We start from the raw sequence: 23761 nt of genomic DNA on the forward strand, positions 1-23761 counted from the left end.
ATGGCAACCCATGTTGATGAAGGAAAAGCTGAGAAGAAGGTGGAGGAACATAAACAACATCTGGCAGCTGAGCCGGCACTTGAACCCGTTTCTGACTTAGTTGAACTTGAGGAAGTTGTGGAAGATGAAGATGACCAACAGGAGAGAGAGACACCAATAAAAGAGAGTGAAATATAAATAAAGAAAAAGAAAAAGAAAAAGAAGAAGTAGAAAAAGAAAAAAATAAAAAAAATGAAAAAGAAAAAAAAAGGTTGAGGAAATAAAGAAAAACAAGAGTGAGGTTTCAAGAGAGAAAAAGAGAGAGATTCCTCCAGCTGAAGGCAAGGAGGTACCAAATCCATTGGTACCTTCCAAGAAGGATAAAGAGTGACACTTATCCAGATTTCTTGACATCTTCAAGAAGCTGGAGATCACATTGCCTTTTGGAGAAACTCTCCAACAGATGCCACTCTATGCCAAATTTTTAAAAGACATGCTGACTGTCGCAACCTAACCTTCGGCAGGAGGGCGACGCGAGGCTCACAGGTGCGTCTTCTAAGAAAGAAAAATGCGCGGAGTCGTCACCAACGTTTATTCAAGGAAAACGTTGGAAAAACCAGAAAGGTGTGGTCTACAAACTTTAAGTGTGAAAGGTTCAGGAGTTGTTTTTACGCACGGGGAAGGTATTAGCACCCCACGCGTCTGCCACAAAGGACGACAGCCTTTAACCAAGTGTGCAATATCATGTCTTCGATTTTTTTTATTTTCCCTTTTTTACATTTTTATGTCATTTTATGCCTTTTGTATTTTTTATCTTTTTGTGGTCGACAAGGGTGTTTCCCTCGCTCCTACGTATCCTTAATTGCGATGAGGAAATCAGACCTACGTAGTTCTTTGAGAACTAAACGTTGGTTAAGTTGTCTTGATCTTTTTCCGCAAGATCGATTTTAACCGCATAAAAGTCGTTTTAGGTGTTGGACCATTTAAACGATCTTTTGATTCTTTTGAAAGGAGAGAAACATTAAGGTGTTGGACCATTGACGATCTCTTTGTTTTTGAAAGGAGAGAAACGTTAAGGCATTGGACCATTAACGATCTCTTGGGGTGGTCGACAAAAGCGGGCTTTTGCTCCTACATATCCTCAATTGCGATAAGAAAATCAGACCTACGTAGTTCTTTGAGAAAGTGGTAAAGTTTAATGTTTATTTTAGGCTTTTGAACGGTCCATGTTAACCGATAAAAGCAAAGAGGATCGTTTAAGGCGTTGGACCTTAAAATGGTTTTTAGTGATTTTTGCGGACAAAGCTTGATTTGTGAGTTTATTTTAGCCTTAGTAACACTTTGGTTATTAGTCAATTCATTCAAGGAAACTTCCAAAGAAAAACGTTCGATTGATTTTTTTGATTATTTTATTCAAAGATATTTTGATTATTTTATTATTATTTTTTCAAGATATTTTGATTATTTTATTATTATTTTGCCTTTTTTGGTTTAACCGTGGTTACAGTGTGAACGATCGATTAGATTTTGCTTTAACAGTGATTAAACGAGATTACAACGCAAATGATTGGTTGAAATTTATTTTATCATTTATTAGGCGAGATAACGGGTTAAACGATCGGTTAAAGCTCGTAAAAAACGAAAGAAAAGAAAACCGAAAGTGAACGAAATAAAGATGAAAGCCAACAAACAAGAAATGAATTGAAAGTCTCGGATTCAGAAACTTACCGGTTGAAGAACGAAGAACGAATACAGAGCGGTGAAGAACGGCGGAAAACCTTCACAGATTTGCTCACGGAAACATCTCGGAAGCGTTACGAGAGCACCTCGGCAAGGATTTTCTTCACGGAAACAATTTTTTCACCCAAAACAGCTAAAATGCATAGCCAAGGGGGTTAGGGACCATTTGGAATAGCCTCCCTTCGCCTATTTATAGGAAAAGGGGGAGGAGGGTGCCGCCCAGCTCGCCCAAGCAAGCTGGGTTGCTTCCTCCATAAGCAACCCCACTTCCAAAATGTTCTAGAAGGGCCTAAATTCGAAAATTTGAAAATTGCTATTTGCACCCCCATTTTGATAAGTTCACCCATTTTCGTAGTTTACGGAAAAGTTACGGAAGCATTACAGAAGCATATAGGACTTGATTTTATTCTTTTTCCTCTTCCCTTTCACCAATATTAAGTGAAATATGCTTACCCAAGGTTTTTCGTGAATTTTACGGAAGCCCCGAAAGCAAAACTTTTACCCAAGGTTTTTCGGGAATTTTTACCCAACCAGCGGAACCTGTCATTCAGAAAGAATACAAAAGGCATCAGGAGCGTTAGCAAAACTTCAGTGCCTTGAAAGTGATAAAATGGGATAACCTCGACATTTCCACAAGCTATCGAACTCGATCATCCCCGTCTAGCAGAGAAGAATCTTGTGCGTCGTCGGACTTGAATGTCTCTGGATGACAAAAGTAAAAACCTGCAAAAATTTCAAAATAATCAGAATCGAACGACCAACATCATCCCGATACCATCGAACTTGTTCGCCTTGGTTTACGAAAGGTGCGGATGACCATAAGGTATCTCCGCCTACCACCTAACTCGCTGTCTCGGGATGACAAAAGGTGCAGAAGACGACGTTAGTCTCTGTGTGCCAACGAGCTCGTTTGCCCCTGGTTGACGAAAGGTGCGGATAACCATACGATACCCCTGCCTGCCACCTGACTTCCCGGGCCAGGGTTAATAGAAATCGTTTGTACGGATAACCGCTTGGGTATCTCCGCATGTCACTTGACTTCACGAGTCAGGATTAACAGAAGTGCAGAAGACGACGTTAGTCTCTGCATGCTACCAGATCCTGAGTCTGACGGATAGCGAAAGAGTGTTTATACGGATAACCACTTGGGTATCTCCGCTTGCCACCTAACTTCACGGGTCAGGATTAACAGAAACCATTTTGTACGGATAACAGCTTGGGTAACTCCACATGTCACCTGACTTCACGGGTCAGGATTAACAAAAACCGTTTGTACGGATAACCGTTTGGGTATCTCCGCATGTCACCTGACTTCAGGGGTCAGGATGACAAAGGTGCAGAAGACGACGTAAGTCTCCGCGTGTCAACGGGTTTGCTTGCCCCTGATTGACAAAGGGTGTAGATGACGACGTTAGTCTCTGCATGCTACCGGACTCTGAGTCTGACGGATAGCGAAAGAGTGTTTATACGGATAACCACTTGGGTATCTCTGCCTGCCATCTGACTTCACGGGTCAGGATTAACATAAATCGTTTTGTACGGATAACCACTTGGGTATCTCCACATGTCACCTGACTTCATGGGTCAGGATTAACAGAAACCGTTTGTACAGATAACCGCTTGGGTATCTCCGCATGTCACCTAACTTCACGGGTCAAGATGACAAAGGTGCAGAAGACGATGTAAGTCTCCGCATGTCAACGGGTTTGCTTTCCCCTGATTGACAAAGGGTGCAGAAGACGACGTTAGTCTCTGCGTGCTACCGGACTCTGAGTCTGACGAATAGCGAAAGAGTGTTTATACGAATAACCACTTGGGTATCTCTGCCTGCCACCTGACTTCACGGGTCAGGATTAACAGAAATCATTTTGTACGGATAACCACTTAGGTATCTCCGCATGTGACCTGACTTCACAGGTCAGGATTAATAGAAATCGTTTGTACGGATAACCACTTGGGTATATTCGCATGTCATCGGACTCGCCATCTCTAGATGACAAAGGTGCAGAAGACGACGTAAGTCTCCGTGTGTCAACGGGTTTGCTTGCCCCTGATTGACAAAGGGTGCAGATGACGACGTTAGTCTTTGCATGCTACCGGACTCTGAGTCTGACAGATAGCGAAAGAGTGTGTGCGGGTTACCATATAGGGAGCCTCCGTGTGCCAACGGACTTACAGGTCACGATAGTGAAAGGTGGGGCAGTCGACAAAAGCGAGGCTTTTGCTCCTATGTATCCTCAATTTGTGATGAGGAACTCAGACCTACGTAGTTCCTGCGAAAGCAGTGTGAGACTAAAATAGTCCGTACCGGAAGACGCTGACATCTTTGGAAATGGTGCAGATGATCACATTGGTCTCTACTTGTCAATCGGACTTAGGATCTCCGAATGATGTGGTGCGGATAATCGTAAGGTGTCTCCGCATGCTACCGGACTCTCGCGTCGTTGGATAACAAAGGGTGTGTGCGGGTTATCGTCGGGTGTCTCCGCATGCCACCGGACTCTTGGGTCACGGTAACAAAAGGTGGGGTGGTCGACAAAAGTGAGGCTTTTGCTCCTACGCATCCTCAATTTGAGATGAGGAACTCAGACCTACGTAGTTCTTGCCTTTGTGAGACTAAAATAGTCTTGGTGTTTTTTCACTAAAATGCAAACATGCTTTAGTAAAGAAACAAAACCTCCAACTTATCAGAGCAACATATGATTTTTTGATGGAAAACAATGTGTCTATTGGGGAAGGAGAGTATGCTGATGAAATTTTCTCATAACCATAAATGAGATTTTGGATGTTTGAGTTTTGTTTCTAAACGACCATTTAGAGGAAACACTGAGTCCAACAAAATAGAAGAAAATCACTCGAAGTGTATCAATCTCACAAGGTAAGTGTTTTATCCTAATTCCGAACCATAGATATGTCATGACTTAATTTTGCAAATCATTTCCTATCAAATCAAAGATTACGTGCGTGATCATGGATCAATAGGACTTTTTTGGGAATGGTGTTTTGGTGAGGAATTTGGCTCTGAGTGTTTGGGCCTTTTCCTTTTTCTGTTTTTGTTTAGTGCGGGGCGAGAAAGTCGCTAGCGCACAAGATTTTGGTTGGCAATCAAAGGGAGGGGACCACTTCAAGTCGTGGTTTTCTTTCTTTCCTTGTTTACTTGTGACAATTCTGTATTGTTTAGATATTGTCTGGTCCAAAGACCTTTCTGTATATTTATTTTGTTTTCTTTCGATCTTTGATCGGGAATTTTTCTTTCTTTTTAGCTTTCTTCCAATCTTTGAATGGGAATTTTCTTCTTTTACTTTCTTCCGATCTTTGATCGGGAACTTTCTTTTTCTTTTTTTGTTTTCTTCCGAGGGCAAGGATGGACATTCTCACCCTGGGTCTAGATTTATGGTAAGTTGGGATTTTGGCTCAAGGCTTATAAAACGGCTGGACATGATATATGTCAGGGTGTGGGTTTGGCCAGTGGTTCAGGGATAAAGGGGATGTCCCACATTATTTCCATGACACACATGCAACAATGATGATTTGGAAATTTTATGCAAAACTAGTCATGCACGCACCCATGTGGATACTCAAGCATCAAGTTTTTATGGTCATGTGACACTAGGGCTCAGGGTTCATTTTTCCTATTTAAGTCAACCCAGTGTTTCCAAAATATGCTCCTTTATCAATTCATGCATTCATCCGAGTCCATTTTGGGTGTTCGGGAAAATTTTCATAGCATTCACCCTTCAGGTGTATACACATTTTTTCAACAAAACCCTTTGTTTTGATTGGTGAATCTTTTTCAAAGAAAAGCTGGAAGTTATTTCTTTTCAAAAGCGTGCTGGCTTTTCAGCCAAAGTATTTTTATTTTACTTTTCTGTTTTCTGTTTTTTTCATGAGGTATTTTGCTACCTAAACATATGTATATTTTTTATATATACATGCGTAACCAAGGTGTATATATATATATATATATATATATATATATATATATATATATATATATATATATATATATATATATATATTGTGAGGTATTTTTTTGCTACCTAAATTACATACATGCATATTTAAGGTATTTTCTCTACCTAAACACACATACATATATTTTGTGAGGTATGACTACCTTCCGAGCATGTGCTTGTTTTATTTAAATTCCTAGGATCATGAGCAACTGGGTGTGTCCTACTATGACTTGAGAAACAAAGGTGATCAAATAACAAGCCGAAATTTAAAAGGTACTAGGCTGCCTCCTAGTAGCACTTCTTTAACATCTTGAGTTGGTCGCGTGATGACTTGTCAGTCACGGACCTAATACTTTTGCTTACCTTTGCTTTGGACTTGGTCGCCTGCTGGTCGGCCATGTGTCGTAGGCAACACTCTAGCCTTTTTGTGGATGAGCTGAGGTAAACTTTGGAGAAGGCGGCAGTGCGTCTGTTGTCCGCTGCCGGCCATGCCCTGGCTGCTGTGGTGTCTCACCCTGCGCCTTCTTGGGGGCGTAATACTTCTTGATCAAAGCTTGGTTAGTACGAGGCTTGATGACCTTGCTGGGGGCGACGGGCACTCCGTAGAACTGACAGAGGCCCGTAATCAGAGCTGGAAACCCCAGGACCCTGTTGGACTTCTCCGGGTCCACTGGGTGTCTTGCGAGTGCGATCCGTACAAATAGTAGATGACATCAAAAATTAGTTGAGCCATGTGCATACTTACCTATGTCACGATGGCATGACCTTGCTAGGGGGGACGGGCACCCTGTAGGACTGACAAAGGCCCATAACCAGAGCTGGAAACCGCAGGGCCCTATTGGACTTCTCTGGGTCCACTGGGTGTCTTGTGGGCGCGATCCCAACTGATACTTCCGCAGGGGGATATCGACATTGTGGTCGCTGGGCAGAATGTTGCTCAGTAGCAATGTCATCCATATTTGTGTAAGAGTGGTCATGTTGGTTCGCATGATCCGCACTCGTCTCTTTGCAGCGGCACGGGTGAAATCTTGCCATGGTATGCATAGTAGCTACATGATAGCCTCCTCCTCTAGTTGTGCTCGCACAGTTGACCCTCGTCCGGGATCAGGGGGTGGCCCAGGAACTGATAAAAGGAAACTACTGGCCCCTCACCCTGGAGCACAAGTCTCGGTTAAGCATTAAGGGCAGAGGACCTTAAATTCTCTTAAGGTGCGGATATGGAGCCCACTGAAAGTGAGGACGCATAGCCCTTTAAAGGCGAGGGCGTGTAGCCCTCTGAAGTCGAGGACTTGTCGCCCTTTGAAGGCGAGGGCGTGCAACCCTCTGAAGGCGAGGGCATGCAGCCCTCTGAGGTGAGGGCGTGCAGCCCTCTGAAGGCGAGGGCGTGTAACACTCTTAAGGTGAGGACGTGTAGCCCTCGGAAGGCAAGGACGTGTAGTCCTCTGAAGGCGAGGGCGTGCAGCCCTCTTAAGCCGAGGGCGTGATATGAACCCTCATGGGCACAAGGGCTGACTTAGGATCGTCTAGGATTAAACCTTGATGGAAAATGCGAAAATAGATTAAGGAAAGGATGGAAAATAAGGTGGTTAATTTCGTGGGTCTTAATAAGGTTGTTCTTGGCATATAATTGATGAATGGGATGGTAAATCGTAGGTTAAGTGGTGGCTGGACAGAAATATAGAAATGACAATAACTCAAGCTACAGGGCTCCATATGAGGTGATTCCAAAACAAGGTGAAAGGTCTCATTTTGAAATTCAATTTAGGCTCAAGAATCACTTAATTTGAGTGTGTAAAATGGTAGTTGTGGCCACGAGATAATTCTAGACAGAAATGGATTTTTTTGGAATTATGGTTTGAAAGAACAAGGTTGAAGATGAAAGGAAGGAAAGAATCACTCTTTTCGGCGAGGGCAACACACAAAGGTTGGGAAAGTCCTTTGATACAGCCAGGGTGTTCTTGAATCACTCAAGAATTTAGGAGAATCACTCTCACTAAGATAAAAGAGATAAACTCTAATTTTCTGAATAAATCTCAACTTGTGTTTATTGATAAAATGGTTCAGCTTATATAGAAGCTTTACATCAGATTTTAGAATTGAACCACTAACCTAGAATTAAAAGAACTTAATGCCATTAACCTAGGGAATTAAGGAACTTAATGGCTGAGTGTAACTGAAATTATGGCAACCAAAAGTCACCCTCAACAGCCATCAAGTCAGCCCCTATTTGGTCTCCCAAAAGGCTGATGCCTAGGTTGCCAATTAGGCCCATATTACAACTTGAACTAAACCTAACTAAAGCCCTTTTAGTTGATTAACCCAAAACATATTTTTGGTCAACCAACTTTTCAAGGATTGGGCCATTATTTAGACAAACTAAACACTCTAAAATTGAGACAAAGTGGTGCCATTTAGTCCTCCTCCATTTGGGCCATGATACAACTCACAACCTTGGACTTTTCTCCTTGAAACTTGGGCTTGTATTCAAATAGTATGGACAACACTTGTTGAAGAGCTTCCTTGGCTTTCCTTGCTCTAGCCCTTGTCATAGGTCCTCCAAGTCCTTCAAGTGGATCCTTGCCCTTGCTCTTGGTCATGTCCTCATCATTCTGTCCCTCTTGAGAAGGATTTGTCCTCAAATTGGATTCTCCATCTGCATAAAAAAGAGTTAAGTCAGAGACATTGAAGGTGGAACTAACATTATACTCACTGGGCAGCTCAACTTTGTAAGCATTGTCATTGATTCTTTCAAGCACTTGAAATGGTCCATCTCCCCTTGGTTGAAGATTTGATTTCCTTTGTTCCGGAAACCTTTCTTTTCTCATGTGCACCCAAACCTAATCTCCGGGTTCGAAGACAACCTTCTTTCTCCCTTTGTTGGCTTGTGTAGCATAGCTTTTATTTTTCCTCTCAATTTGATCTTTGACTCTCTCATGAAGCTTCTTCACATAGTCCGCCTTTGTTTGACCTTCATTATGCTTAAAAACAGAAACATTAGGCATAGGCAAAAGATCAAGAGGAGTTAGTGGGTTAAAACCATAAACAACTTCAAAAGGAGAACAATTAGTGGTGCTATGAACAGCTCTATTGTAAGCAAATTCAATATGCGGTAAACAAGCTTCCCAAGTTTTTAAGTTCTTCCTCAAAACTGTCCTAAGCAAAGTTCCCAAAGTCCTATTAACAACTTCCGTTTGCCCATCAGTTTGTGGGTGACAAGTGGTTGAAAATAACAATTTAGTGCCCAACTTGCTCCACAAAGTCCTCCAAAAATGGCTTAGGAACTTAGAGTCCCTATCACTAACAATGCTCCTTGGCAAACCATGGAGTCTCACAATCTCCTTGAAAAACAAATCAGCCACATGGGAAGCATCATCAACTTTTTTACATGGAATGAAATGAGCCATTTTAGAAAACCTATCAACAACCACAAAAATGGAATCTCTACCATTGCTTGTTTTTGGCAGCCCTAAAACAAAATTCATGGATTAATCAATCCAAGGATACTCCAGAATTGGCAATGGAGTATACAATCCTTGAGGCTTTACCTTAGACTTTGCCTTTTTACATACAATGCAATGTTCACAAAATTTCTGCACATCCTTTTTCATATGAGACCAATAAAAATGTTCTTGTAATGTTTCTAGAGTCTTTTGGACCCCAAAATGCCCCATTAAACCTCCTTCATGCGCTTCACAAACAAGCAAATTTCTAGTAGAACATTTAGGCACACACAATTTGTTTTCTTTGAAAAGAAAACCTTCATGTCTAAAGAAACCATTTTCTGAAAAATTTTCACAATTTTTAAAAATTTCTCCAAAAGTTTCATCATTTTCATACATGCTTTTCAAATATTCAAGACCAATCAATTTTCTTTCAAGCATAGAAAGTAATGCATGACGCCGAGAAAGAGCATCGGCTACAATATTACCTTTTCCCTTTTTATGTTTGAGAACATAAGGGAATTGCTCTAGGAATTCCACCCACTTTGCATGCCTTTTGTTAAGCTTGCCTTGCCCCTTGATATATTTGGGTCACTATGAATGACAAATTCCTTGGGATAAAGGTAGTGTTGCCATGTTTTCAAAGCCCGTACTAAGGCATACAACTCCTTATCATAAGTTGAATAGTTAAGGGTAGGACCACTTAACTTTTCACTAAAACAAGCAATTGGATGGCCTTCTTGCATCAACACAGCCCCAATCCCAACATTTTAAGCATCAAACTCAATTTCAAAAGATTTTTGAAAGTTTGGCAACGCAAGTATGGGGGCATTAGTTAGCTTTTGCTTAAGAACATTGAAAGCTTCTTCTTGTTTCTCTCCCCCATTTGAAACCAACTTTTTTCTTGAGAAATTCATTGAGAGGTGCTGCCAATGTGCTAAAATCCTTCACAAATCGTCTATAAAAACTTGCTAAGCCATGAAAACTCCTCACCTCGGTCAGGGACTTAGGTGTAGGCCATTCTTGAATAGCCCTAACCTTCTCCTCATCAACTTGCACTCCTTTTGAACTCACAATAAAACCAAGAAACACAACATGGTTAGTACAAAAGATGCATTTTTCAAGATTGACATACAATTGTTCTTCTCTAAGCACAGTCAAGACAGATTTTAAATGATCAATATGAAAATCAAGTGAAGTGCTATAGATAAGAATATCATCAAAGTACACCACAACGAACTTCCCTATGAACTCTCTCAAGATATGGTTCATTAATCTCATGAAAGTGCTAGGAGCGTTAGTTAGGCCAAAAGGCATAACCAACCATTCATACAAACCATATTTTGTTTTAAAAGCAGTTTTCCATTCATCCCCTTCTCTAATCCTAATTTGATTGTATCCACTTTTTAAATTGATTTTAGAGAAGTAACATGCACCATGCAATTCATCAAGCAAATCATCAAGCCTAGGTATAGGATGCCTATATTTAATGGTGATGTTATTAAGGGCTCTACAATTGGAACACATGCGCCATGTCCCATCCTTTTTAGGGACCAAAATCACTGGGACAGCATAAGGACTCATACTATCTCTTACCCAACCTTTGCTAATGAGTTCATCCACTTGTCTTTGAATCTCTTTGGTTTCTTGTGGATTACTTCTATAGGCTGGCCTATTGGGCAAAGAAGCTCCCAGAATGAGATCAATTTGATGCTCAATTCCCTACAAAGGTGGTAGTCCACTTGGCACATTTGATGGAAACATGTCTTGAAAATCCTGCAAAAGAGTTTTAACACTAGAAGGCACTTCAAAATCATCAAAAGTGTTAGTGGTCAAAATCTGATTTTTGCAAAACAAGATGTATAGTGACTGTTTAGCACGAAACAACCTCTTGACCTCACTTTTGTGGCTAAATAGATCTCCCTCACTTCAAGTGTTTCACTCTTCTTTTGTTCACTCTTTTTCCTCTCAAGTGTTTCCCTCTTTTTCTCACTCTCAAGTGTTTTGCTCACTTTTTCTTTTTCTCTTTTCTCTTGAAGAAGTTTTTCTCTCATTTTCTTTTGATCCTCACACACTTCTTATGGACTCAATGGTTTGAGCACAATCTTTTTGTCTTGCTGCATGAAAGAGATCTTGTTGGTGTAACCGTCATGATTGACTCTTTTATCAAATTTCCATGGTCTCCCCAAAAGTAAGTGAGTGGCCTCCATAGGAACAACATCACAAAGTACCTTATCATTGTATTTCCCAATGGAAACGTCCACTTCAACTTGCTGCCTCACTTGCACCTCTCCATCCTTACTAAGCCATTGAAGTTTGTATGGCCTAGGATGTGGTTTAGTAGCTAAATGTAGCTTTGACACTAATCTAGCACTAGCCACATTGGTGCAACTACCTCCATCAATGATCACCATGCACACCTTGCCATTGATTAAACATCTAGTGTGAAAGATGTTTTCTCTTTGGCTCTCCTCCTCATACTTCAATTGACCACCAAGTAACCGTCTAATCATCAACAAATCTCCCTCTAGAGTCTCCTCTTCCTCTACGTACTCACTCTCCTCTTCCTCTTCAACATTGGATTCACTTATATATTCTCCATCTCTAAGAACCATGGACCTCCTTAGGGCACTCATAAGCATAGTGTCCTAGGCCTTGGAACTTGAAACACTTCACATCTCTACTCCTTTTAGAGGGTTCCTCTTGGGACTTTGAGCGAGTTTTTGATGGGGTAGGTGTGGAACTACTAGAAGTACCAGCCCCATCTTTCTTACCTTTGTCTTTCCAACTAGAAGAACCAAAGTTGGTAAAACTCCTTTTAGCCACTCCTTTCCTTTTTAATTGTTGCTCTACTTGGATTTCTTTGTGAAGCAAATAATCCATTTCAACAAACTCCTGCAGCTCAACAATATCACGGATATCATTAGTCAAACCATTAAGAAATCGAGCCATAGTTACCTCCTCATCTTCTTCAATCTTTGCTTGAATCATGAGCACATCCATTTCCTTAAAATACTCCTCAATCCCCTTGTTGCCTTGGGTTAGTTTTTGGAGTTTGAATTTCAAATCCCTTGAGTAACTAGTCGGCACATACCGCTTCCTCATGATCTTTTTTATCTCCGCCCATGTATCAACCATTGGCTCTTTATTTCTTGCTTTCTCCTTTTGTAGCTTGTTCCACCACACAAGAGCATAGTTGGAAAACTTCGTGGCAGCAAGCTTCACCTTTTGGTCCTCCTCATAGTTGTTGCATGAGAAAACATGCTCTATTTTCATCTCCCACTCCATGTAGGCCTCCGGATCATTCTTTCCTTTAAAGGGAGGAATGTTGAGTTTAATACCATCAATTCGATTTTGTCTAGGAACACCATCATTCCCTCTTCTCCTCCTTTCTTCTTCATTATGATCTCTATTCTTCATTTGATCCAACCTCTCATAGAGCGCATCATCTTGTTGTTTCATTAACCTCTCCAAATATTGCATCAAAGCTTGCATTTGGAATTGCGAAAGCCCCACTCCATCATTAGGATTAGTACCTGACATCTCAAACAAACAAATCAAACGTAACAAGACAATTATAGTTGTTGTCTGAATATCTCACCCACTCAAGTGTATCACACAATTATGGCTTTTCTCTAATGAAAACATTCTTGCCTTTTACCACTCTAATTCCCCTTGAGTTCTTAGGCAATTCAAGAGATTATGGCCACAGCAAAGAACAATTCACCAATATGTGTAAGGTAAGGTTAGAGAGACAAGGAAAATGTTAACCAAGAAAAAGGCTAACAATGTTTTTAGGCACAATTGAAGGAAATAAAATTCAGAATTTAGGAATTCAAGTAACAATCCTTCATACAACCAATATATTACCTTAAAGAGATTTTTTTTAAAGTTCTTCAAACATGAACCATTCAACCCAATTTTTTTTTTTTTTGCTTATACGAATTTCTGTTTTTTTATATAACAAAGAGATCCAAAGGCTTAACTTTTGCAATGGTTCAGCCTAAAAGAAAAAAAGAACATGAACAAGAAGGTAATATAAATGGAAAAGAAAAAAATAAAGAAGGATGTTATCCAATATTTCCAGCAAAGGAAGTGTTGATCCTAGAACCGGAGCTCTGATTACCAAATGATATGAACCCTCATGGGCACAAGGGCTGACTTGGGATCGTCTAGGATTAAACCTTGATGGAAAATGCGGAAATTGATTAAGGAAAGGATGGAAAATAAGGTAGTTAATTTCGTGGGTCTTAATAAGGTTGTTCTTGGCATAAAATGGATGAATGGGATGGTAAATCGTCGGTTAAGTGGTGGCTGGACAGAAATATAGAAATGACAATAACTCAAGCTACAGGGCTCCAAATGAGGTGATTCCAAAACAAGGTGAAAGGTCTCGTTTTGAAATTCAATTTAGGCTCAAGAATCACTTAATTTGAGTGCGTAAAATGGGAGTTATGGCCACAAGATAATTCTAGACAGAAGTGGATTTTTTTTGAATTGTGGTTTGAAAGAACAAGGTTGAAGATGAAGGGAAGCAAAGAATCACTCTTTCCGGCGAGGGCAACACACAAAGGTTGTGAAAGTCCTTTGATACAGCCAGGGTGTTCTTGAATCACTCAAGAATTTAGGAGAATCACTTTCACTAAGATAAAAGAGATAAACTCTAATTTTCTGAATAAAACTCAACTTGTGTTTATTGATAAAATGGTTCAGCTTATATAGAAGCTTTACATCAGATTTTAGTAATGAGCCACTAACCTAGAATTAAAAGAACTTAATGCCATTAACCTAGGGAATTAAAGAACTTAATGGCTGAGTGTAACTGAAATTGTGGCAACCAAAAGTCACCCCCAACAGCCATCAAGTCAGCCCCCATTTGGTCTCCCAAAAGGCTGATGCTTAGGTTGCCAATTGGGCCCTTATTACAACTTGAATTAAACCTAACTAAATCCCTTTTAGTTGATTAACCCAAAACATAATTTTGGTCAGCCAACTTTACAAGGATTGGGCCATTATTTAGACAAACTAAACACTCTAAAATTGAGACAAAGTGGTGCCATTTAGTCCTCCTCCATTTGGGCCATGATACAACTCATAACCTTGGACTTTTCTCCTTGAAACTTGGGCTTGTATTCAAATAGTATGGACAACACTTGTTGAAGAGCTTCCTTGGCTTTCCTTGCTCTAGCCCTTGTCATAGGTCCTCCAAGTCCTTCAAGTGGGTCCTTGCCCTCATCAGGGCATGTAGCCCACTGAAGGCGAGGACGTGTAGTCCTCTGAAGGTGGGGGTATGTAGCCATCTAAAGGTGAGGACGTGTAGCCCTCTGAAGGTGGGGGCGTGCAGCCCTCTGATGGCGAGGGCGTACAACCCTCTGATGGCGAGGACGTGTAGTCCTCTGAAGGTGAGATTGTGTAGCCCTCTGAAGGTGAGAGCGTGTAGCCCACTAAAGGCGAGGACGAGTAGTCCTCTGAAGACGAGGGTGTGTAGCCCTCTGAAGGTAAGTATGTGTAGCCCTCTGAAGGCAAGGGCTTGTAGCCCTCTGAAGGTGAGGACGTGCAGCCCTCTGATGGCGAGGACGTGTAGTCCTCTGAAAGGGAGGGTGAGTAGCCCTTTGAAGGCGAGGGTGTGCAGCCCTCTGAAGGCGAGGACGTGTAGTCCTCTGAAGGTGAGGGCATGTAGCCCTCTGAAGGCGAGGGCGTGCAGCCCTCTGAAGGCAAGGACGTGTAGTCCTCTGAAGGCGAGGGCATGCAGCCCTCTGATGGCGAGGATGTGTAGCCCTCTGAAGGTGAGGACGTGTAGTCCTCTGAAGGTGAGGGCGTGCAGTCCTCTGAAGGCGAGGACGTGTAGTCCTCTGAAGGCAAGGGCGTGTAGCCCTCTGAAGGCGAGGGCGTGTAGACCTCTGAAGGCAAGGGCGTGCAGCCCTCTGAAGGTGAGGGTAGTAGTACCCAAAGGTCCACCCTTGTGAGAAAGCATGAGATTGACTCATTGAGAGGGCCGGTCATCCCAAATTCAAAAAGATTGGACATTAGATGTAGGAAATCTATGTGGTTAACATGATTTTTAGGGATCCAGATGCATGCAACCTTTCTCTTGGAATGCGGTAAATGCAGACTTCATATGCATCAATGCAATGTAATAGAAAGTTGTACAATGTTCATGAAATTCTTTCCCTATTTTGTGATTTTGATTTGATTTGATGTTTTTGGAAAACACAAATTGGTTGTTCTTCTGAAAGAGGTGATAATTCATGCAACCTTATCCTATCTTTTGCAAATCTCTCCGAGAACTCCCTCAGAGTGTATGTTCTGTTTGATTTAAACACTTGACCATTTTGGAGTGATGACAATGGAGCCTTTTGATGTTTAATCAATCCATTGAAATCCTAGGGTTTGTCCCCCCTTTTTTTCTGTTTTAAAACATCGATAGGTGAAAACCTTTGATCTACCCCTAGGTTCGCTTGAGGCTCATGCACGGTGCCCCTCATTGCCCCAGTGTAAGGCTTTGAGGTACCAATCATTGTCTTTCGTCATGACCTTGTAGTAGGGAACCTATTGGGTGAGAACTTCTAATCTGCCCCTAGGTTCGCTTGAGGTTTTTGCATGGTGCCTTTCATTGCCCCAGTGTAGGGCTTTGAGGTACCAATCGTTGTTTTGTTTTCACAACCTTGTTGCAAGGAAGAATGAAAGAAGCGGTTGATTCTTGCAAAAAGAATTTTTCAAGGACGAGAAATAGTCGAAGGATTTTTTCAGTTGACAAGTTAAGTCAAATGATTCCTATTCTAGATAACTCACTTCTCTCTAAAAAAGACAAACTTTCCAGAATGATAAAATGAGGTCACATGAACGTCTATATTTTTACTTGAAAACACATTCAATCAAATGCTTTTTTTCTTGAACTTTTTGAACTTTTTTTTTTTGCTTTACTCGTCATTTTATGGCACCCTACCAACGAGTAATTTCAGATTGAACGGTCTTGGAAGCCAACACTCAGGAGCGCAGGTCGCTTGTGCAAACAAACCCATGGCTTACACTCACATTCTGGTGGAAGTTGAATAAGCAAAGATGTGTTTGTGAGAGTATGAGAGAGATAAGGATGTCAAATTTATCCATATTATTTAGTATTGCAATTGTGGTTTACAATAATGGCATAAACTTGAAAATCCAAATGAGTCATTAGAGACATCTAACAACAACCTTCAAATTGCCCCATGTGTGGCATCTCTTGTCAATGTCAGGACTTGCACGCGATTCTCCTCAAATTTCAGCCCGCCCGCATCAATTAGACCTTGCACCTTATGCTTCAGGGCCCTACAATGCTCAATGGAATGCTCCGGGGCTTCTCCATGACAAGCACACGTTGCGTTCTGTCACAACCTACCCTTCGGTGGGAGGGCTACACGAGGCTCACGGGTGCGTCTTCCAAGAAAGGAATACGCTCGGAGTCGCCACCATCATTTATTTGAGGAAAACGTCGAAAAAACCGGAAAAGACGTGGTCTATGAATTTTAAATGGAAGGTTCGGGAGTTGTATTTACGCACGGGGAAGGTATTAGCACCCGACATGTCCGTCACAAGGGACGACAGCCTTTAATCAAATGTGCGAATACGACTTCAATGGTTAAGTTGTCTTTTTATCTTTTTCGCAAAGTATGTTTTTATTGAATGAAAGGTCATTTGAGGCGTTGGACCATTAAACAATCTTTCGATTCTTTTTGAGAAGAGAGAAAACATTAAGGCGTTGGACCATTAATGATCTCTTTATTTTTGAAAGAGGTAATAAAGTTACATGTTGATTTTTAGGCTTTTTAGAAATCTACATTTAACCAATAAAAGCGAAAAAGACCATTTCAAGGCGTTTGGACCTTTAAAAATGGCTTTTTTAGGCGATGACAAAAAGTTTGGTTTATGAATTGATTTTAGCCTTAGTTTCACTTTGGTTATTAGTCAATTCGATTAAGAAAGGAAAATCCCAAAGAAAAATGTCCGATTGATTTTTTTGGATTTATTTTACTAAAAGATATTTTTGATTATTATATTATTATATTGCCTCTTTTTTGCTTTTAAACGTGGTTACGGCATGACCGAACGATCAAAATTCATTTTAACAGAAATTAATGGATGTTTCAATACGAATGATCGGTGGAAATTTATTTTATTTTTTGATTAGGCAAGAAAATGACTTAAATAAATGACTAAAGCACGTCAAAAGGGGGTACGGAAAGTAAATGAAATGAAAATAAAAGCACGCGAAACAAATGAGGATCGCTAAGGGTACATAGAATGAATTGAAAAGTTTGATTTCGGGAACTTACCGGTTGAAGACCGAAGAACGACGAAGAACGAACGAAGAACGTCGAAGAATGGTTGAAAATCTTCGCGAAATCACCCACGGAAATGTCACGGAAGCGTTACGGAAGCGCCTCGGATAGGATTTTCTTCACGAAAATAATTTTTCTTACTAATTTTAAGTGAATCTCAGATACCAGGAGGGTTGAACATTTTTGTTCTTCCCTCCTTCCCCTATTCATAGGAACAGGAAGGAGGAGCTTGCCACCCAGCTCGCCCAGGCGAGCTCAGCTCGACCAGGCGAGCTAGGTTGCTTCCTCCAGAAGCAACCGCCTTCTGGAGGAACATCCTGGAAGGCCCAAGTGGGTCTGGTTTCTATTTGCACCCCCATTTTTACTAAATACACACCTTGCCTTTTTTTGCTGATTCTTTTTCCGTAACGTTACGAAAACTTACGAATTTTGTAACGATACTTGTTTTCTTTCCGTAATGTTACGGAACCTTACGGATTACGTAATCATCCCTTTTTTGCCTTCCGGAATGTTACAGAACTTTATGGATTGTGCATTTACACTTCCTTTTGACTTCCGGCATGTCACGAAAATTCACGGGTTGTGCAACAATGCTTTCTTTTGACTTCCGACATGCCACAGAACTTCACGAATTGCCCAATGATGGGTGCCAAGTACCTCAAAGTAGTCAAACGAGGGTCGCATCCCAACAATGGAAGCTCCCCGGATGAAATTAGGGTATGACACGTTCGAGTCGTATCCTCGGAGAAATGGAGGTTGAGGAACCTTGGTTGGGGTTATGGCTACCATTGAATTATCGAGTGGATATGGGAGCAAGTCAACATAGGACACCAGAATTGGGATGAATTTTACAAGTTTTTTCGCTGCAAAATTCATTTCTTGGTTGGTGTTTTGGGTTTGTGCTAGAGGTGGTGTTTGGGCATTAGGCATGTGGTAAGTAGGCATGCCTAGTGGCTGTTTTGGGGATGGCCTTTGTGGATGACTGGGTGGTAGAGATGATATTGGTTGAGTAATGACATTGTTGGGCTGGTGGGAAGTTTGGCCATGTAGGAATGATAGTTGCAGCATGGGTTTCTCCTTCATTCTCACCCTCTTCATTTGCCCCAATTTTCTCATTCGTCCAAGCAGGATGATTAAATTTTCCTCTTTTCAGATCCACTTCGATCCTTTTGTCAGAAAACTAAATCAGCAAAGCTTGAAGGTGTGTAGCCCACCATCTTTTCATAGTAGAACACTGGTAATGTGTCTACTATCACAGTTATCATCTCCCTTTTCGTCATTGGGGGTGCCACTTGGGCTGCCAGGTCTCTCCACCTTTGGGCGTATTCTTTGAAAGATTCAAGCCCCTTTTTGCACATATTCTTTGAAAGATTCAAGCCCCTTACTTGTTGTGGAATGCAAGAGGTGTGGTTGTGGGTGATACCGAGGGCTCTCCAAAGTGTTTTGCAGGGGTATATCACCAATTGCTTGCCCTTCAGTGGCAAATCCGAGGCAAGGCTCGAAGTCGGCTAGATTGTGGTGGGGCGTTTCATGTGTCTCCCCCATGGGTTGAGAGACATGTGCATGATCAGATTGAGGTTGTTGGCTTTCAATGAGTATGGGAGCGGAGTTATTGACATCCTCACTAGGAGTGTATGCCACATTGGGTGGTGTATAGTTGGGAGGCAAGCCATATGGTGGGAAGGCATGCTTGTTTTTTGCACTAAATGAGGGTCGCCCGTACCTTCCTACTCTTTGCCTTCCAGACCTACCATATCTAAGGTTGGATGATTTATTTGGTTGAGGCCATATGGGGGGGTCAGGTCCACCCCAGCAATGGTGCTGGTAGCGGCTATTGTAGCCGCACTGACCTCCATTATCTCCTTTATGCTCATCATGGCCTCTATCATTGTGGCCATTTGCTCTTTCAAGGCCTCCGTGTCGGCCTTCATTTGCTCTAGCACCTCCTCTACTTCACCCATTACTCTAGCTCTAGCACAGATTCGGTAAGGGCGCCGTAAAACGTTTTCTTTTCTTTTGATAACAATGATTAAGTTCGTTTTTTTTCAAGGAAAGAATGCAATGAGCAATGCAACCAATGAAAAGCATGGATGTATGCGAATGATGCACAATTGAAGTATTGCGAATTTTTATGCAGGACAAGGGGTTAAATCAATTTAGATTTTCAACATGGTCCATGACATCTTTGTCAAGGTGAAACTGGAAGTAACAAGGACATCAACAATCCTAAATGTGTTTGGCAGTAGACGAAGCAGCGATGTAACTCGATCCATCTTTTGCCCCAATTTTTGCAAGATGGTTACTTCCATGCTTCAACTTGACTTGATGAACCTTTTCGTAAAAGCATGAGCTTAGTTCAACCTGGTAATCCAAGGAATGGAAATTCTGATCGCCAATACTTCGACAACATTTCATAGGGATGAAAGACTCGGGAATACGTTTGCTATGCATGGAAAATGTAATTATGAGATTGAGATGCCCGAAGAGACATCATTTCCTAGTCAACCATGCATTAGTTACCATGCTCAATAATTTTGTTTTGTTTGTTTTTTTTTTAGAAATGGGTTTATGATCCCAACATGGTTGGCTCATGGTACCTAACACATGCAACTAAGAATGCGGTGTGAATTTTCACGCTTCCTTTTTTGTTTTTGTTTTGCAGAGGAAAACACAAGGATCATGCATGAGCAAACATGAAAACAAAAGGTATGCAGTTTGTAGAATAAAAAGTATGTTGAATGCATATGCATGATGATGCAATGACTTATGCAAAATGTGATGCTGGAATATGATAACAGACAAATGCAAGGACGATATGTTCATTATGATGCCATGAAGAGATGCTTATGTGATGCATGATATGAATGCATTTACGGACACGAGAGCCCGGAAAATCATCTCTTCTTACTTATGCATTCGGGGGCGCAATGCCCCATATGTGTAGTTAAGAAGGTGATATGTAGCTTCTGGCTTCCCGTGACAAAAGACGAGACCAACATACAACGCATGCGTGACGACATGATGCAGATGCGCCAAAGCGCAACAGGGGGATGTACATAGCATGGCAATATCCTCAAATAATCATGCAGCAAACGCGTACATGACATTTAGGTTATATGCATGGCAGTGTTTAAAAAGGCACACAGCGTGTTCGCTTCGTGCCCCTATTTTAGGGACCTAAACGGGAGGAACTAAAAGGCCTTTAGTGATAATTCCCAAGGTGGTCATATCTCTCTTGATGGTTTCTAGAGGTATCATCCCCTTCGAAAAACATATTGCGGCAGTAGGGACTACCAGCAACAATATGTTATCAAAGAGAAAAACTCTAGATGAGGGTTCACTGTTATCAAGCTAGTCGGAGACCCAACATGACCACAGATTCACCTCCACTCCTTATGTTCCCATGGACCCGGGTATAGGGCCCCTTTTCAACTCACCGTGTGTGCAAAAAAGGTGTTCATGTTGTGTGCATCAAATGAATACATATTTATCACATGCATACATTAAAACATGCTTAAAGCATCGAAGAAGTTTATTCAAGAACATAAAGGAAAAGCGGAACCGATGAAAGGGAAAACACAACTTTTGTACAAAAGATTAATAGGCCTAACTCTTTAAAAACATTCCCCAGCGGAGTCGCCAACTGTCGCAACCTACCCTTCGGCGGGATGGCGACGCGGGACTCACGGGCGCGTCTTCCAAGAAAGGAAAATGCGCGGAGTCGCCACCAACGTTTATTCGAGGAAAACATCGGAAAAACCAGAAAGGTGTGGTCTACAAACTTTAAGTGTGAAAGGTTCGGGAGTTGTTTTTACGCACGGGGAAGGTATTAGCACCCCACGCGCCCGTCACACAGGACATCAGCCTTTAACCAAGTGTCCAATATCATGTCTTCGATTTGTTTTATTTTCCCTTTTTTACGTTTTTATGTCTTTTATGCCTTTTGTATTTTTTATCTTTTCGTGGTCGACAAGGGTGTTTCCCTCGCTCCTACATATCCTCAATTGCGATAAGAAAATCAGACCTACGTAGTTCTTTGAGAACTAAACGTTGGTTAAGTTGTTTTGATCTTTTTCCGCAAGATCGATTTTAATCGCACAAAAGTCATTTTAAGGCATTGAACCATTTAAACGATCTTTTGATTCTTTTGAAAGGAGAGAAACATTAAGGTGTTGGACCATTAACAATCTCTTTGTTTTTGAAAGGAGAGAAACGTTAAGGCATTGGACCATTAATGATCTCTTGGGGTGGTCGACAAAAGCGGAGCTTTTTCTCCTACGTATCCTCAATTGCGATGAGGAAATCAGACCTACATAGTTCTTTGTGAAAGTGGTAAAGTTTCATGTTGATTTTAGGCTTTTGAACAGTCCATGTTAACCGATAAAAGCAAAGAGGATCGTTTAAGGCGTTGGACCTTAAAACGGTTTTTAGTGATTTTTGCGGACAAAGCTTGATTTGTGAGTTGATTTTGGCCTTAATTTCACTTTGGTTATTAGTCAATTCATTCATGGAAACTTCCAAAGAAAAACGTCCGATTGATTTTTTTTATTTTATTCAAAGATATTTTGATTATTTTATTATTATTTTGCCTTTTTTGGTTTAACCGTGGTTACAGTGTGAATGATTGGTTAGATTTTGCTTTAACAATGATTAAACGAGATTACAACGCAAATGATCGATTGAAATTCATTTTGTCATTTATTAGGCGAGATAACGGCTTAAACAATCGGTTAAAGTTCATTAAAAACGGAAGAAAAGAAAACCGAAAGTGAACGAAATAAAGATGAAATCCAATAAACAAGAAATGAATTGAAAGTCTCGGATTCGGAAACTTATCAGTTGAAGAATGAAGAATGGATGAAGAACGGCAGAAAACCTTCACGGATTTGCTCACGAAAACATCTCGGAAGCATTACGGAAGCACCTAAGCTAGGATTTTCTTCGCAGAAACAATTTTTTCCCCCAAAACAGCTGAAATGCATAGCCAAGGGGGTTAGGGACCATTTGGAACAACCTCCCTTCGCCTATTTATAGGAAAAAGAGGAGGAGGTTGACGCCCAGCTCGCCCTGGCGAGCTCAGCTCGCCCTGGTGAGCTGGATTGCTTCCACCAGAAGCAACCCCACTTCCAAAATATTCTGGAAGGGCCTAGATTCGAAAATTTGAAAATTTCTATTTGCACCCCTAATTTGATAAGTTCACCCCCATTTTCCTAATTTACGGAAAAGTTACGAAAGCCTTACGAAAGCATATAGGACTTGATTTTCTTCTTTTTCCTCTTCCCTTTCACCAATATTAAGTGAAATATGCTTACCCACGGTTTTTGGAAATTTTACGGAAGCATTACAGAAGCCTTAGAAGCCCCGAAAACCATTTTTCAACAAAACATGGAGGATCTTGATAAGTTCACCCCCCCTTTGCTAAATACACTCCCATTTATTTACACATACCCCATTTTGCTAAATACACTTATGTTTCGTGTTTTTGACCGAAACATCTCGAAACTTTACGAATTATGTAACGATGCTTGTTTTTCCTTCCGGAATGTCGTGAAACTTTACGAATTACGCAAGAATGCTTTTTTTGACTTCCGGAATGTTGCAGAACTTTACGGATTAAGCAACAATGCTTGTTTTTGACTTCCAGAATGTTGCGAGACTTTACAGATCACACAACGATGGGTGTTAAACATTTTTAGGCGGTCAAGAGAAGGTCGCATGCCAACAAATAATGGTCCCCGAATGAAATTAGGGTATGACACTGATGAAGAAGAACCGGTACATCCACAGTGACATGAAATTGTAGAGTGGCATCCTTCCACCGAAGCACAAAGATCCTAGAAGTGTCACGATCCTGTGTTCTATTGGTGAGGTTGCTGTGGGTAAGGCTCTCATTGACTTAGGAGCCAGTATCAATTTAGTGCCTCTCTCCATGTGCCGGCGACTTGGAGAGTTAGAGATAATACCCACTCGCATGACCTTACAATTAGCTGATCGCTCCATCACAAGACCCTATGGAGTGATTGAAGACATTTTGGTTAGGGTCAAACATTTGATCTTTTCGGCTGATTTTGTAGTGATGGACATAGAAGAAGATGCTGACATTCCCCTAATTCTTGGACGATCGTTTATGTATACCACAAGCTGTGTGGTAGACATGGGGAAGAGGAAACTACAAATGGCCATAGAAGACCAACATATCAGTTTCGATCTGTTTCATGAAGAGAAAGCTTTGCCTGACCAAAATGTTTGTTTGAAGGTAAATGTGATGGAGGAAAAGAGACTAGAGAAGAAGGTTCTAGAAGTTGGAACCTTGTTGGATCCAGGATAA

At 41.2% G+C, this 23761-nt stretch overlaps 1 protein-coding gene across 1 annotated transcript; it reads left to right on the top strand.

Annotated features, from left to right (window-relative positions):
- Positions 1–23761, top strand: LOC102662679 (uncharacterized). Its single transcript, XM_006573964.1, has 2 exons — positions 1–114; positions 23237–23761. The coding sequence occupies exons 1-2, from the start codon at positions 1–3 to the stop codon at positions 23759–23761; spliced, it is 639 nt and encodes a 212-aa protein (XP_006574027.1).

Source organism: Glycine max, chromosome 1, assembly GCF_000004515.6.
Source record: "Glycine max cultivar Williams 82 chromosome 1, Glycine_max_v4.0, whole genome shotgun sequence".
Lineage (NCBI taxonomy): Eukaryota > Viridiplantae > Streptophyta > Magnoliopsida > Fabales > Fabaceae > Glycine > Glycine max.

Bases quoted from the DNA above. Each gene is read 5' to 3' on its own strand.
- LOC102662679 (XM_006573964.1), top strand. From the start codon at position 1: ATGGCAACCCATGTTGATGAAGGAAAAGCTGAGAAGAAGGTGGAGGAA. The intron at 115-23,236 runs GTTGTGGAAGAT...ATGAAATTGTAG, and splicing joins ACTTAGTTGAACTTGAGGAA to AGTGGCATCCTTCCACCGAA.